Below are 17,275 nucleotides of genomic sequence, written 5' to 3'. Positions count from 1 at the left end.
TTAGATTTCTCTCGCAATCATTTACACTGATTTCAAAATCTTGGAATTTTAGCCCGTTATATTTTATGTCTATAAATATAACGGGCGTTTAGCCCGTTATATTTTAAGTCTTGACAAAGCGCAACTCTGTGCAAACCGGTTCTACTATATAAATATTTGGAGTTAAGCTTTGATACTCTGCGATAATACTCTCAGGTGCACAGTGTCGCCTAGCCGGGAAAAACCTCGATTTTTTTAGATTTTTCATGATTGATTGTTTTCTGTTTTAAACAGGTTAAATAGAGTCTTCTCAAAATATTAAGTCTTGAGGACGTAAGATAGATTTTTTACAGAACTTCAAAGGTGAAATAGATAATCAATTCTGGAAAAAACTGTATTCAAACCTATGTTATTCTACCGAATATATATTTTTAGTTAAGATTCCGATTAGAGCAGAACTGGTTCTATTTAAAAGGTTATTCGCTGGACTTATACTTGCCATTCGATTTAGTCGATACAAGCCTTTCTTCTAACACAGATATGAAGAACAAATAATAAATTGAGCATTAAATTAAAATTATAATGGTCAAAGTGGCTGTATTTTTTAAACAGTTCGGAAAGATTGCTTGTAGTTAATAACACTTTAAATTTAGTGTACTTTCCGAAAATGAATGTCTTGTTTTGCCCCTTTCTGGTGATTTTTCATTATATGTCTGAAGAAGACGCATGGTAGTGCTTGATTACCCAGGGTTCATAATATAATTTTTAAATGTCTCTCAGCATTATCAACAATTGAAAAAATGAGTATTCTGCTAAAAATTCACTGCACGAAATGTTTAAAAATGAGTTTTCAGATATAGTCACTTTATATTCGTTAATTTTGAATTATCGAAACGCCCTAAGTGCGAAAATGTTGAAGTAAAAAAATAAAAAATTAACATCAAATATGAAATCAGTGCCACGAATTTACCCATGCACAGTGATTCCACTCCATACAGAAGTTGGCAATAACCCAAAAGGTGTATGAAAACATTTATTTGATAACTTTTTTCAATGATTTCAGGTCTCTGAATCAATTTCCAACATAATCTTATTCGAGAAATGTATGATTTTAATCATGCTGAGTGAGCAAACAATTAAACGTATGCCCTCTTTATGAAAATGGATGTTGCCTTTTCGATGCAATAATCGCTATCTGTGGCAATCAGAAATTTTAATTCCGGTAGTCGATGACGATACGAAACTCACCAAAACAAATAGCTGTGAAAATGTTTTGAATTATAAGGAATGAATCTTTCATAAATTTAAATGCAGTACAGTAATAACCCGATATTATTAACTAACCGCAACTTCTATGTTAATCGAATGGAAAAATTAATAAAATTGAAAAATATATTTGATTTTTTTTTATCAAGCAATCAGTGAATAATTTCAATCTGGTTGGTTGCAGAAAATAGGAACCCCAATTTTCAATAAATGCAGATATTTTAATTTTGCAGAACCCTGCGACAACTTATTGTCGAACTAAAAATCTTTGGATCGCTCTGAAAGAGCTCAAGTTCCTTGTAGAGAGAACGAATTCTATAAGTGAGTGGCGAATCTGCCTGAAAGTGAGATTAGAAATTATTCGATTTAATATAGACAGAAAATTGTAACTTCCTACAAAACATATTTTTTCATAAGAAACTTTTTTGAAGCTACTTTACCTCGTACAGACTTCAAACCAATTAAACTATTAATATATTTTGAAGAAAAGATATTACAGGGTAGAAATCAAGATACACAATAAATTCAATATATATTGAACATTATCGTCACAAAAATTAGTTTTATTTGGCTATTTGGCCTAGTTAAAACGCGAAATAAGAATAATTGTGTACCAGATTCAAAATTATCGAAACCATCATTTTTAACATGTGGCATATATCAAAACTGTTCCAAGCAATAAGAAAACTATTGAAATTCAAGATCAGCTTAGGGTAAGCTTTAAAATTAATAGAAGATTATAGTAATATTCTTGATACCACTTGATACCTACACCTTGCGTAATTTCAGTTATCAACCATAAAAAATGGGCATTTGGCGAAAAACGGATTTGGCGAAGATATTTTTTTTCGAGAATGATGGCGACTTTTCTTAAAAAACCGTTTTAGGTGCTTTTATATTTGGACAAGAGGTGTAAATCGTTAAAATTGAAATTGTGTAATTATAAACAATCTCTGAAAATTTCAGATCGATTGGTTCAGCGGTATTTAGAATATTTTGGTCATCACGTGGTCACTTTTCGAAAAAGTCGCCTCGAGATAATCACGTTGTGTAATTTATTCACATTTCAATGATAACGTACCCGAACGTGGAGCACAGAAGACTATTATTTGTTTGACCCCGTTGATTTGAAACACGGCACAACAATACTTGAAGTTTGAGACAGGTCTCCGGAAATACACTGTGATATAGCATGCACCCATGTATACTCCATGCACTTCAGAGTGCTCAGTTCGCCATGAAAAGCTGATAAAACGCTATTGAGGATATGATATTCCAAATATATGAAGTATATTTTAGGTTTTTGGCCAAGCACAACATATATAAACCCTTAAGGTAAAATAGTAAAAGTATGTATTTACCGAGGAGTTTTTGATGAAATGTTCATCTGACTGTAACGTAACAGTCATTGGCTCATATAAATGTCCAATTTTGATTGCATTAATCGTAATTCTCAGCGGTCAGTAATCATAAAAAAACTCAACTAAACTACCGACTGTAAAAATGTTATTAGAAAATTTTCATTCTCAGCAAAGTTACAATCTAAACAAACTTTTTTGAAGACATTAATTCTCTACCTTGAATAGACTTCGAAATTTATCGCAATATTTATTAAAGTCTCCAAAAATAAGTTTTTATTCCACAATATTTTCTTATACACATAATGTTTCTGAATAAAGTATCCCGATATCACTAATCGTTTTCTTTGTGATAAATTCGTGTACAAACAAGCATTTCAAGCACTTTTGAATAATAGAAAAATGATAAATTTGATAAATTATTTCGTATTATTCCCATTTCTGTACAGACTCCTAATAGTGATACTAAAAAAAGTGCCGAAATGTACTTAATGAAAGGACAATGTATCTCTGCCATTCATGCGATTGATATATCCCTCTGGATTGAATTATTTATTGTCTAGGATTAACAAATCGAAATATGCTAGTTTAGGATTGAAACACATAATTGAGCTATTTTTTTGTAAATGACAAGTTTGAATGAACTCCTTATTTATAAATTATAAATTATAAACAAACTATAAAATTATAAAATAAAATAAAAATTAGAATGTGAAAAAGAATGGAATGGAAGTACCGGCAGGCTTATTGCTACTTTATGTAACCACTTTTCCAAACACTTGCGTTGCGTTGCGTAAGCACGGTATACTTCGTAGATTGCAGACTGATGACTCTCATGTTCAGCCAGACTACTTGAGGAGCATTGTTTGGGAATAACAATTGATCCAGTCCGAGCGAGATTTTCGCCTGAGAGACACCATTGCGGGCCACGACCATCTTTACCGTAACTTGGGATGAGAAAGGAAGTGTAGATGTGGTACTTACTTAACGGAAGGCCCCGACTCAGTGACACTCCCATAAGTACCATGGAATGGGTAGTGGGTGGGTTGTTAGTCAGGATTCGCTTCAAGTAAGCAATGCGACAGAGAATATATTTTCGTGCATGTTTGAATAGTTTATTAACTGTAGGATACGTAAATCTTCTAAGCGTTTAAACTCTGGCTAATCGTTTATCGAGATTGTTTCATCGAAAACAACTAGAACTCCGGACAGCCGGCTGTCGTGAGTGTTGTCGACAATGTAAAATGGACCGTAAACTATGAGTTTAAAAGTGGTATGGTGGAACATTCATAAATTATGTCACGCAAAGACTACCCAATATTAACTAACTCTCTGTCATATTACCACGTTATTTTTCCCCTTGGTCTAATACGAATCAAATTCTTGTAGTTTTTCCTTCATTTTGTAGTAGCACTTTTATGCCGCTACTCGCAAAAGTGTTCATGTTCTATGGAATTTCCTATATACATGGCGCAATCGTGCGTAAAACGGCCGATTGTGTCACAGCACATGACGTGCTCCCCTCCCATTTATGTCACAATTAGTCATATCTCTTCCTCCTAATAGCGTGGCAGAATTTATAAATGGTCCTTATTGGTATAATCACAAGCATATTGAGATCCCGCAACCTGAAATTTTCCGCCTCGTTCGAGTAAACGTTCCGATATTACAATGAAGACGCGAAACAGAAAAATATTAAACGATATTAACATCATGCACGAATCAAACACCCCCCGTTTCCAAATAGTACGAACAAATTCTTAGCTCAGTATAATTGACTGATGAGTTAATGGACTAAAAGTAAAGTATTAAATATGACCATAAAACACTTGTTCCTCGTGCTGAAATGATTGCCGCAAATTGGTAATTGGATTTGAATTGATCTTGCGAATTGTCAATTCTCCACCTTCATACATAATTCAAAAGTCATTCACTCAGACAAGACCATGCGTATTTCCCACACGCATTAAAGACCCAGTGGATTCGTTTGCTAGTTGGTCAAATAAATTAGTTTGCTCAGTCTAAAGAAATGTCAGCTCGATTGGCATCAACCGGCGGATACGTGTTCCCTTACAATCAAATGAAAGTGTTCCCTTACAATGCCATCAAATGAAATTACAATGCCAACAATGCCATCAAAATTTAAAATTACATGCGACAAAATATGTGCAATTCAGAATATAACAAAATGAAGATTGCTTAATTATTTGCATTTAAAAAAAGATCGGAAAAATAGTTGCATAACAAAGGTGGTTCATTTTCAAAGATAGCACTGCTGATGAATCACTGTATAAAAATTGATGATAAGGGACGCGGACGAAAATAGCTGACCACCGCCTTTATGTAACCACTTTTCCAAACACTTGTAAACAAACTTTCAAAAAGTAGCTCCTTTGCTCATATTTAGAGATTGTTGAAACTATGACAAACAAATTTATCTCGTTTGCTTTATTTATGTTATTTCTTTAGTTTATTTTAATTTTTTATTTTTTTATTGATTGTGCATATAATAAAGGCATTTATTTTGGACTTTATTCTTTACTATATTATATTCTATGTACTTTGATGATTTGCCAATTTTATTTGTTGGTTTTGCTCATTTTGTTTATTAGATTAATTTTCGTATTTTATTAATTTGAATCGTTTGATCAATTACAGAAATTTTATATGATGTTTAAATTTATTGGTTTTTATCAATTTATTCATTCAATCATTTTTATTCCTATGATTTATGAATTCATTTTAATCATTTTGTTTATTTTATTCATTGTTTATTTTGTTTATTTAAATTATTCTTTAATTTTTTCCATCATTTATTTATTTGTGTTATTCTTTTTAATTTATTTTGATTTAATTTCCTTGTTTTGTTTATTTAATTTATTTTATTCATTTTATTGATTTTTCATTTCATTATTTTTTATTTAATTAATTTTATTAAATTTCCTCATATTACTCATTTTGTTCATATTGCTAATTTTATTCGCTTAATTCATTTCATTAGTTCTTTTTAATTTAATTATTTTATACGATTAATTCATTTTATTTGTTATATAAATTTTATTCATGTATTTCACATAGATTTTGAAAAAAAAGAAAGATCAAAGAAGTGATATAAGAAATATTTTATCTCACTGCTAGGTGCCTTAAATAGTTTTTTAGTGTATTTTGTCAATAAGTACCACTTACTATGCAATGATATTTACTCATTCGTCATTTCGATCAAACTTTCTTTTATAATTCATAATGTTTTTAAATTGTTTTGATACGCCATTTTAAAAACTAAGTCTTGAAAAAAACATTTGAACGAAAAAAAAGATTCTAGGGTGGAAATCAACATATTAATAAGGTTTAATATAAATTGAACATTGTCGATACATAAAACTCATTTTATTCGTCACTCACTTTTAACATTGGACGGTTTATTTCAAAATAGTTCTTAATAATCAAAATAAGACATCAAAATTTGAGATCAGCTTGGATTATTTTCTGGAAACTAAAAAAAAATTTTTTTGGCTATTGTCAACTTCCAATTACTTGATACCTAGCCCTTGCGTTATTTCTATAGTCAACGGTGAAAATAAAATTAATCATAACTGTTTTGGCGCAGATTTGCGCAAGATCGCACTAAGATTTCCTTCAAGTACACAAAAATTGCTACAAATTAAATACATGAGAAACATATAGATATTTTTAGTAAGATTTGGATAGTTTCGTTCCCTTAATCGAATAAGGTAATTTAGACCATCTAATTGTCTTAGGAATATTAAAATTTGTTCACGAAAAGTGTGCATGTTTGGTTTAATATTTCGGTCTAGATAATATTAAACATCAAGTTCAATTTTTAATGCTCCACTAAGGTTCAAAATATGCTTACTAGCTTGGCAAGTTTTTACTGTACATCTTGATAGCACAGTGTTTAATTAATTGTGCTCTAGGAGTTGATTTTAGTGATTTGGTGTGTTGGGAATACTTTTTTGGGATGTTACGCTACAGTGTCAAAGACGTTAACATTTTTATTTAAAAACATAAGAGTTATTGAATAAAGTAGTTTAAAAATACCGCCATTTCGAACGTGAATTACTAGGAGATGTGGAAGACATTTAGATTGTATGAGAAAGACAGTGAATAGTACTACAAGAAAAAATCCTAGTCACAACGGGCATCAACTGGCCTGTATGTAAAAATTACTTTCCAGCATCGCTAGTTTTGTATTTTGTAACAAAATAAGTAGGACTTTTTCAACATTACTTTTTTGGTAATTTTTTCTATTCGTCAACTGTTTCAAAAAAAAATCATAAAAAATTATATTTATACACATTATACACATTTGAATCCAGGACTCTCAGTTTCTGTAATCTCAAACTTACGAACTATTCAAAAATTAACACGATAACAAATGTGAATATAGTCGTGATTCGCAGGTTGGGCCACAGGCTCTGTCCAACTAACGAATTTGATTCGCTAGCGTCAAGCCGGCGCTAATCTATTCCGACAAAAAGTTAGTGTCGGTTTCTGATGAGATAAAGTCGAAACGCACCCATGACTTTAATAAGTGAGGATTTGTGCCCTTCATGTACAACGACTGGTTTTACCAAAAATTTTCGCCCTAGTGAGAAATTTTGGTGTTTACCCAATTTTTCTCTTTTGGGTGAAATATAGCATAGTACTATTATTTTTGTTTTTGATGATTTTTGATTTTCTGAGATATGGGTGATTTTGTCAAAACTCGATTTTAAGCAATTTTCAAACAAAACCTATAGATTGTCAAAATCTGGAGAAATTAAACATTTTGTATTTTTATTCCTCACTTGCCAATTTTCGATAGCTACACTTCAAAAATATATGAATTTTATAGTTGACGTAATTCCAAACGTGATATAATTAAACCAATCATAATTTACGAAATGCCGGGATGTAACCATGTTCCGCTTATTTTACATGCACAGTACCACAAAATTACACTTATCAACATTTAAAACAAACGCCATATGTGGGGTAAAATTTTGCAATTTACGATCTTCAACTTTATCTAATGTTTATTACAATAATAAAGAGTAAACTATTTCCAACGATAAGGTGTTCGTTGCATTCTTCGAAATTCGGATGCATTCATTTCATGTATTTAACTCATTTTATTTCCTGTTTTAATTTTTTCAGTTCATGCATTTATTTCAGTTTCTTTATTATTCTTACTATGTGTTATCATTTATTCATTTTAATCATTACATGCGAATTATTTATTTAGACACAGTTTAATTCGTTCAATTAATCTTATAATTCTATTTAAATATAATTTACATTAATTTCTTTCATCATATTCATTCTATTTTATCCATGTTATTCCTTTTACACAATTTATTGTTTATTATTGTTAGGTGGATTAAGAGCGTTTTTCGTACAATAATTGTTCAAACCTTCATTGTATGCTTCTTATATTTGTCTATAAATATTTGTGGAGGAACTAGTTCAGATTGCTGATAAGCTGCAATTTTGGGAGATGTTTCAAATATGCAACATGAATAAAAAAAGATATTTAATATAGGTTTCAAGAAAGCGATTCATATCTTTGTATCATTAGTGCACTTTGAGATTGCTCAAGTTTAATACACATGTGCATAATGATAAGACCCATATTAACTGCTTCCGTGTTATATTGCGTATTGTTGTAGATTATCTATTATGTTTCTGAAATACTATAATGCTATTTTTTGTTTTATTTTACGAACTTTTAGGAGTTTAGATCTTATCAGTTTTTGGCGAACCAATCCAGTGGCATGCAATACGACAAAGTTGTGATACCAAATATTCCTATGTTTACCGCAGTTTCAAAATACTATGACGAAACATTCTACAAAAAAATGTTGCTCAATACGGCATTATCAGGTGTGGGCGCAAAACCGTTCATAACTCTACCAGTGGACTCGTTTTTGTGGGGCTATGAAGACGAGCTTTTAAATTTAGCAAAAAAGTTCTCTTTCAACAGTGAAATATCGTTTGAAAAGTTTGGAATTCTCATGACGGTTAGTGTAAATAATAATAAATATATAAAATGCATGTTTACTCAAAGTATACTTTCTCTGTTATTTTAGCGAAACGGAACTAGTGCGGAAACTTTTACGATATACTCCGGCGAAATGGATTTGAAGCAGTTAGCAGTTATTAAAGGGCTTGATGGAAAATCAGCTCTCGATTTGTGGACCACTGACGAATGCAATCGCGTTGATGGTACAGACGGATCTCAGTTTCCACCGCATTTAATGGACAAACGGCAGACTTTGTACGTCTTTATCAAATCTCTCTGTCGGAAGTTTCCATTGCGATACGAAAAAGAAGTAACTTTATTTGATGGGATTCCAGCCTGGCGGTACAAAGCTCCATTGAATGTGTTCGCCCACCCAAGTATTAATGCCGATAACCAATGCTTTTGTCATTTGGGTTCGGCATCGTGTCCACCAAGTGGACTTCTAAACGCAACTATGTGTTCTTACGGAGCACCAATATATGCTTCGTTTCCTCACTTTTATACCGGTGCCGAGTCGTTGTTAGATACAGTTGATGGATTGGATCCTCAACGAGATAAACACGAAACGTATGCTGATATTCACCCTAGGCTGGCATTTCCTATAGATGGAGCTTCCCGATTTCAGATCAACGTCCAAGTTAGAAAAACATCCTATATTACAGGTAAGGACTATGCATTACAAATCGACTCGTTTGTTGAAATATGAAAGCACGTGTAGCTGTAGTTTGTTCCTTGGGTCTGTCAGTAAGCATAATGTGACAACTGTAAAAATGTGACTCGATAACAGTGATCCGCTAAAGAACCATATATATATATATATATATATATATATATATATATATATATATATATATATATATATATATATATATATATATATATATATATATATATATATATATATATATATATATATATATATATATATATATATATATATATATATATATATATATATATATATATATATATATATATATATATATATATATATATATATATATACAGGGTGTTTGGTTCATAGTTAAGAATCTCTCGGGAGGTGATAGACTGCCATATTTGGAGAAAAAAATTGTTCTACACATAGCATCAAATCTCAACCGTTACAGAGTTATTGAACTTTTTGTGTAAAAAACTTATTTGTCTTAAAATACCTCTAACTTTAAAAGTATAATTTGTATTGTAAATGTTTTAGTTCCATTCGAAAGGTGCGAAAATTTCGCATTGAGTGATGCCCTCACAAGTTTCAGCTAATGAGTTTAAGTAGCCTTTTCAAAGTAATTTATTGAAAATTAAACAATTTTAAACGATTTTTCGTTCATTTCTTGAAAATCATAATAGTTAACCTCATCATTTTAATAATTCAGATTGTTAGTCTTGATGAGCTGCTTAATTCGTTCTTTGACATGATACACTTACCTTTTCTTATTTTCACGGTTTTGGGTTATTTAACTTGGACATTTTTATCTCATTTTCACTAGTACCTACTCTAATTGAAAAATTATGTCACTTATTGTACTTTTTTTTTTTTCTTTTTATTCGAAAGCCAGGAAAATTTTACAGTGAAAAATGTATTAATACCTTTCAGTTAAGTGAATTTAGTATTCTTTTAAAAGTAAATTAGTTTAAAGTTAGTGCTATTATTAGCATTTTCGTTAATTTTTTTAAAATAGTAAATAATAAACATCGCCATTATTATCATGGAAATAATGCATCTCAGCAAGTTCTACAGTTCTTTCTTTGACTCCATTCAATAATCTTCTTTGATTTCGACGCAAAATCGTTTTTATCACATCGTTTCATATGCAAAAATAACGATTTCGAACCCACTACATTTGTGGCGAGCTCATGCTGTGTTAACTATTAAATAGCAGCAAAATGAAAAAAGATATAGACAAAGTGTCTAATAAAAAGTTATAGAGAACATTAAGGGGCATCAAATGAACAATAGTAACGATAAATTTTGTTGATTAATAATTAGAATAATTAAAAAACACTCCAAAAACACAAATTTTGAGTTATTTCGTTAGTAAAAAATCATTTAGTACACTTAACTAAAAGATATTTGTACTCAGCTTTCCAATAAAATCTTATAAATAACGATATAAAGCATATTTTTTAGATTAGAGTCTTTTAAGCACTTGCAAGTCGGTTACAGGAAAAGTATAGTAATGAAATTACAAAGAAATGAGAAGAGATAGAAATATGACGTCCAAGAACAAATTATGAATCGTCCTAAAACCCAACTTTTGGATAATGGATATTGCTATAATCATACTTCATTATTTTGAGAAAATTAGCAAAAACCTTCTCAAAAACACTAACTTTTAACTACTTTACAGCTAAAAGGTAATTAAAACTAATTACTTAAAAGATATGAGAACACCATTCAATAGGAAATTTTCTCACCTTTCAAATGGATTTGAAATATTTAAAATACAAAGTATACTTTTAAAGTTAGAGGTATTTTAAGCCAAATAAGTTTTTTACACAAAAAGTTCAATAACTCTGTAACGGTTGAGATTTAGAGGTATGTGTAGAACAATTTTTTTCTCCAAATAGAGCAGTCTATCGCCCCCCGAGAGATTCTTAACCATGAACCAAACACCCTGTATATATATATATATATATATATATATATATATATATATATATATATATATATATATATATATATATATATATATATATATATATATATATATATATATATATATATATATATATATATATATATATATATATATATATATATATATATATATATATATATATATATATATATATATATATATATATATATATATATATATATATATATATATATATATATATATATATAGCTTTATGCACATGCTTGGACAATTATTATATAATCGTTGGGTGCATTTTTGTTTTTACATATGTGTACCTTTTCAGTTATGATTTGCTATTTGTCTTCCTTATTGTTGCTTAAAACGACTGAAACATGGTTTTCCTGGAAGTTTTATTATCTTTTCAGTCTTTAGTGGATTTAAATTACGGTTTATTTTTAAAGTCAATCGTTTCGACGTTATTGTTTGCTTCTTCATCAGGGGAGAAAAAACTGGTTATCGTTTCTCGTTAAAAACGCTGACATGTCGTCGCTGTTGTGCTATCCTATGACAAGCGCCATTTAGCACATTTTGAGAAAAACGATTTTTAAAGTTTGAGATTGAATATATTGAAACTTATAAATGGTAAAAACAATTCAAAGAAGACAATTAATGCTTCAATCTATTCTGTATTAAACTCTCAAATATCATGAAGTTCGGTTGACTATGTTGCGAGTTTTCACTATAAATGTAAACAAAAGTCGCACACACACGTGTCGTAGGTGTGCATTGATGGCAAAATTTGTATGGCGTGCCATAATTGTGCATGGAAAATTGTCCATAGAAAAGCATCAATTATCAACTTTTATTAATATCTTCGGCTTTATTCGGCCTAGAAACAATCGATGAGATGCATTTTGAAGGAAATTGAGCAAGCAATCTAGGAAAAATAGGAATTTTTAATTACAGTGTTGCCAAATATGAAATATTGCCAATTTAAAAGCAAAACTGCATATTTCTCGCAATACATGTATTTTTATTTTAAAAATTATTATGCCATTGTATTTCTCAGACATTTTTACATATAAAAACATCTAAAACTTCTACATTACTTAAGCGAATCCCAAGATACAGTGATTTAAAGCAAAAAACTGACAATTTCTCATCACTTTTTTCGCTATAACTCAGTAACCAAGCAAAATTTCAAAATTCTGAAAACGCCATTTTGTAGAGAATTTTCAGATTAGTAATGTTGCATATCTAACTCAGTTTACCCCAAAATGGCGTTTGTCATAAGATAGCACAACAGCGACGATGTAGGCTGATGGTCACCACTTTTTTCACTTAAGCTGCCGTAACAAACGAAATTTTCCAAATTTAGAGATTAGGCTTTAAAACTAACTCTGAAAGTTTGGTCCAGTTTGCTTGAAAAGAAAAAAAAGCTATCCTGATAAAATAGGGTGAACATATAAATGTGGGACTCACTATAATGCAAAAAGTTAAGGTACTTTACTCGAAGTAACTCTTTAGATCTTTCTATATATATGTATATATATATATATATATATATATATATATATATATATATATATATATATATATATATATATATATATATATATATATATATATATATATATATATATATATATATATATATATATATATATATATATATATATATATCCGCCAAAAATGTACTTTTAACCCTCAAAAAGGCAAGGGGTCTCAGAGGCCTGGCTAGGTACAGTTCTCCAGTTTCAATGAACTTGTTATTTGAAATACAAATGGTCGATCATTTTCGGCTTTTCGATTCTCTCTCTAATAAAACTACAATATAGAAGATTTTGATTTCATTGGGTCTTAGGAGCGATGCTTCTTGAAATCACAATTTTAGCTTACCTTTTTGAGGGTTAAAGTATCCATAACTTTTCAAAATATTGGAAAAAAGTCAAAAATCAAATAAAATTATAGCAAAAAAAAACTCTTTTAAGAGGGTATGTCGATATGTGTATCCGTTTCACTTTATCTAGAAAGACATTTTGTATCTTCAACAAATTTCCTGGTGAAAGTTCCTCTACAAACTTTCCATAGAAGTGTTCAAAAAATAAGTCGCAGTGTCAAGACTCCATCTTACAGTCTCGTTCCAAAGATTTGGACCTAGACTGGAACCCTGAGGAACGTTCACTGTGACTCGCATTGACTTCTGCACTTCTTTCGTCTCGTACAGCAGGACTTTGCTCTGGAAGTATCTCTTCAGAATCTGACATAGATAGTCGGGGATCCTCATTCTGTGCAGCGCTGCGGCTCCCCAACTGGCGCATTTGAACGCATTCTTCACATATATCGTGACTACATCGCAGTATCGATCTCCTCTTCGCTTCCGTTTAGATGCCTTCTCCGCACTCTCGACTATTGTCCGAATTGCATTCACTGTCGATGCTCATTTGCGGAATTCGAACTGCAACTTGGACAGTCCACGCTCGCCCTCTGTGCATTTCGTTAGCCTAAACACTGGCGGCTCCAGGGGGAGGCACGAGGGGGCACGTGCCCCCTCCCCTATTCAACCAAAAAGTTTTCCATCCTTAGAGAATTCCTTAAGGAACATAAAAAATAATTTCTGTGTTTTGTTTGACAAATTTTTCGTCACACTCCACGCCTGCCAGAAAATGCGTTTCCAAGATTCGAAATTTCATTTTCCAAATCGTGCATCAGACACATTATTCCAAGAAGGCGTGCCCCTCCTTTATCATCCGGCTGGAGCCGCCTATGAGCCTAAGGCGAAAGTTACAGGATCGGCTGCGGCGCTTTCTCGAATTTTTAATACTTTTGCGTAAAAGATATCGACAATCCCTCTCGTGTAAAGTTGCGTAAGAAATTAAGCTATTTTTTGGCACATCTAAAATTTAAAAAAAAATTAATAGAGGTTTTAACCTTAAGGTCATTCGCCTCTTCGGGTTAGAAAAATCTCTTATGAAAAATTTCTAACCCTATGTGCGGGGTCGGGACTCGAACCCAAGTGCGCTGCGTACAAGGCAATCGATTTACCAACACGCTTCGCCCACCCCCATTTAAAATTTTGATGATCACTCGCGGGCATCATTTTCTAGTTCGAACTAAAATATCTCAGACATTTGATTTAAAAGTACCCCATATTATTGTATAGGATTGTAGAAGGTCAAAATTGACCAGCTTCTAGCACTGCCATGGAAGCACCTATCTTTATGCAAATATGCTTTTCGTGTTTCTTGACCCAACCGTTTTCACGGAAAAATAGTTTTGAAACCCTACATGCACTAGAAAAAGTTGGGCATGAAAGGGTTAAATTACTGTTTTTGAACATTTGACCTATACATATAATTGGCCATACAACAAAAATCAAATGCTCATCAAAATCGATCACGAACTGCTAGAGTCGAATGGAAATCGTCATTTTTCATAAATTTCTCTCTACATTCGGAAAGTATTATCCTCGAATCCTCGTTAATCATATTACGTTTTCGTCTCAACTCGACGCATTCCCAAAATAAAAACCTGTTTTAATCCACCTAGTGGTGCAATTGTGCTTTTCTCATTTGTCCAGACTGCGATTCCATGGCTGGTTATGTTCAATACAATGGTGGAAATGAATATTACATGTTCAGTACGATTTGCACATACATACAATGGATCGACAGCCACGATCTTGAGATACTATGTGATACTGAAACATCGCTTGAAACCAGCGGCGGATCATGGAGAAAGATCCAACTTGAGATTTTCAACTTGTTAAGAAATTTTAAACTATTTTTAATTTTAAAGTAGCAACCCCTCACTCCATACTCCCTCCGGGCCGGTATGATTGACGATTTTTAGAGTGATTGCATAACCTTTCTATATGAGAAAGGCAAAAATGTACCAAAGTCCAAAAAAGTCAATTTTTGTCAAACATTATTTTTTTTGAGTTTACATCAAATCTCAATGTTTCATGCATTTTAAAGTCCTTTGGCATCAAAAATACAAATTTGATTTTGAAAATTTTTCATTTCAGTTTATATGGGAATTTGCTGTGTGATTGCACTCTTCAACTCGTAACTCCGGAACCGGAAGTCCAATCAATAAAAAATTCAATAACAGCCGATGGAAAGGTTGAACCTTTCATTTGAGACTAACTTTGTGCAAATCGATCCAGCCATCTCTGATTAACAGAGGTTACATTTTTTTCCACATGCACACATACACACACAGACATTTTCTGATCTCGACGAACTGAGTCGATTGGCATATGACACTCGGCCCTCCCGGTCAGGATTATATTGACGAATTTTAGCGTGAATGAGAAAGGCAAAAACATTTTTAGCAAATGTTGAAATTAGCAAATGTTGAAAGTTATGCATTTTTTTGGTGAGCAGTTCTATGTTTCATAGACATTAAATCAATTTTAACTTCGCTTCCTATTAAATAAAGACTCTTATTACAGTACGTCTTTACAAAAGCGAGCCCAATTTGAAAAGAAATCTGAGAATTATGATTGATTACAGAACTCTGGAATTTTCTATTGGAATTTGATATTGATGCAATTAGAAAACTGTGAAATCAAGACCAATAGATCAGTTACATATCAGGACCCCATTCCGACAATTTATCAAAAGTCCTCATGATGTTTACAACAACAGGTTATCAATGTACGGATCAGATAATTGTTATTGTAATATTAAATTAAATCAGTCAGCATCAATAAATTTTCAATTTCAATCCAAATTTTTTTGGGTGTGGTGTGGGGGGGGGGGGGGGGGGTTGTATAGTGTTAAACCCAAAAACCTTATTTATTTCGCTTTTCATTTTCCGATATGTTTCAGATGGATCCTATGGTTATAAGTTAGAAAAATTTCAGTCAGAAGGCTCGCACAAATGAACATTTTTGCACTGATAAGTTATCAAGTTCCTTCCAGACAACTTGGAAGTGTTCGGTGATTATTTCTAGCGGTTGTAGATAGAAAAATGAAATACAAAATTCGTTTTATCGAAATAATGTTTGGCTTATTTCCATGGATTATTACCATATTGAACAATAAATAGGCGACAAAGAGTAATCCACAAACAACAAGCCATAACTTTTAAAGTATTCAAAATAGATATTTAAAGTCTTCAGTAAAGTTATTCGGAAAAGTAAGAACTACAAATTTGCTGAAGGCATCATTTCGATATAATCACTTCCAAGAAAATTTGTGAAAATATCTCACTCATAGGGGGATTAATCAGCAAAATCACAATACCAAAAGAAAGGGCATATTGCCTCCATTAAATTCTCCGAAGATACTATTGACCTAAAATAAGCCGTTTTGGCGTTAATAATAGATTACATGTTTTTGGTCATATTTCTGACAATGGGAAATGATAAAAATCTTTCGTCCACATTCAATGTTAAATATCTCTTTTGATAATAGTCCGATTTCTACAATCTATAGCTTGTTGGAAAGGTATTCGTTAAAGCTGCCTAAAAACATATTAATCTATAATGTCAATTTCGGCAGATAATTAAAAAAAACTGCAAAAACGCCATTTTTACGCATTTAAACATTCATATCTTGGAATCTAAACATCAGAATCAAAAACAAATTAATAGCGTTCTTACTGGTTTTTAGTTCTTTCATTTAAAATTGGTTTGGATAAGATCGGTTCAGCCATTGCTGAGAAACACGAATGAGAATTTGTCCGTTACATACACACACGCACACACACACCGCCATTGTCCCAAATCGTCGAGCTGAGTCTATTGGTATATAAGACTCGGCCCTCCGGGCCTCGGAAAAAATCTTGAAAGTTTGAGTGAATTGTATACATTTCTTTTATAAGAAATGTAAAACCATTTAACAAGTCACATTTTGCTCAAAGATGAGTAAAATTTGTTAGTCTCGGTCAACATTCAAGGTGTCCTTATTTTGCTCTCAGTCCATTTGGTAACCCTACCAAAATGTATCAACCGACAGTGCTTGGTGGCAGAACCCCACCCAGTTCCGGGTTCAAGCAAAAACGGCATAAGGGGCCATGCATAAATGACGTAGCACTTTGGGGGGTAGGGAGGGTATACCAAATTT

The 17,275-nt window shown here is 31.8% G+C and overlaps 1 protein-coding gene across 1 annotated transcript in view; it reads left to right on the top strand.

Moving 5' to 3' along the window:
* The window catches only part of LOC131686702 (lysosome membrane protein 2), a 103,637-nt gene that overhangs the window by 62,265 nt on the left and 24,097 nt on the right, over positions 1-17,275 (top strand). The window contains exons 4-5 of the mRNA XM_058970616.1: positions 8,336-8,623; positions 8,693-9,287. Coding sequence (XP_058826599.1) covers positions 8,336-8,623; positions 8,693-9,287 — 883 coding nt within the window. The remainder of the gene's footprint in view (positions 1-8,335; positions 8,624-8,692; positions 9,288-17,275) is intronic.

Source organism: Topomyia yanbarensis, chromosome 3 (genome assembly GCF_030247195.1).
Source record: "Topomyia yanbarensis strain Yona2022 chromosome 3, ASM3024719v1, whole genome shotgun sequence".
NCBI classification, from domain to species: domain Eukaryota; kingdom Metazoa; phylum Arthropoda; class Insecta; order Diptera; family Culicidae; genus Topomyia; species Topomyia yanbarensis.
Note: the sequence above shows the minus strand (reverse complement) of the source record. Positions and strands in the feature narration are given on the sequence as shown.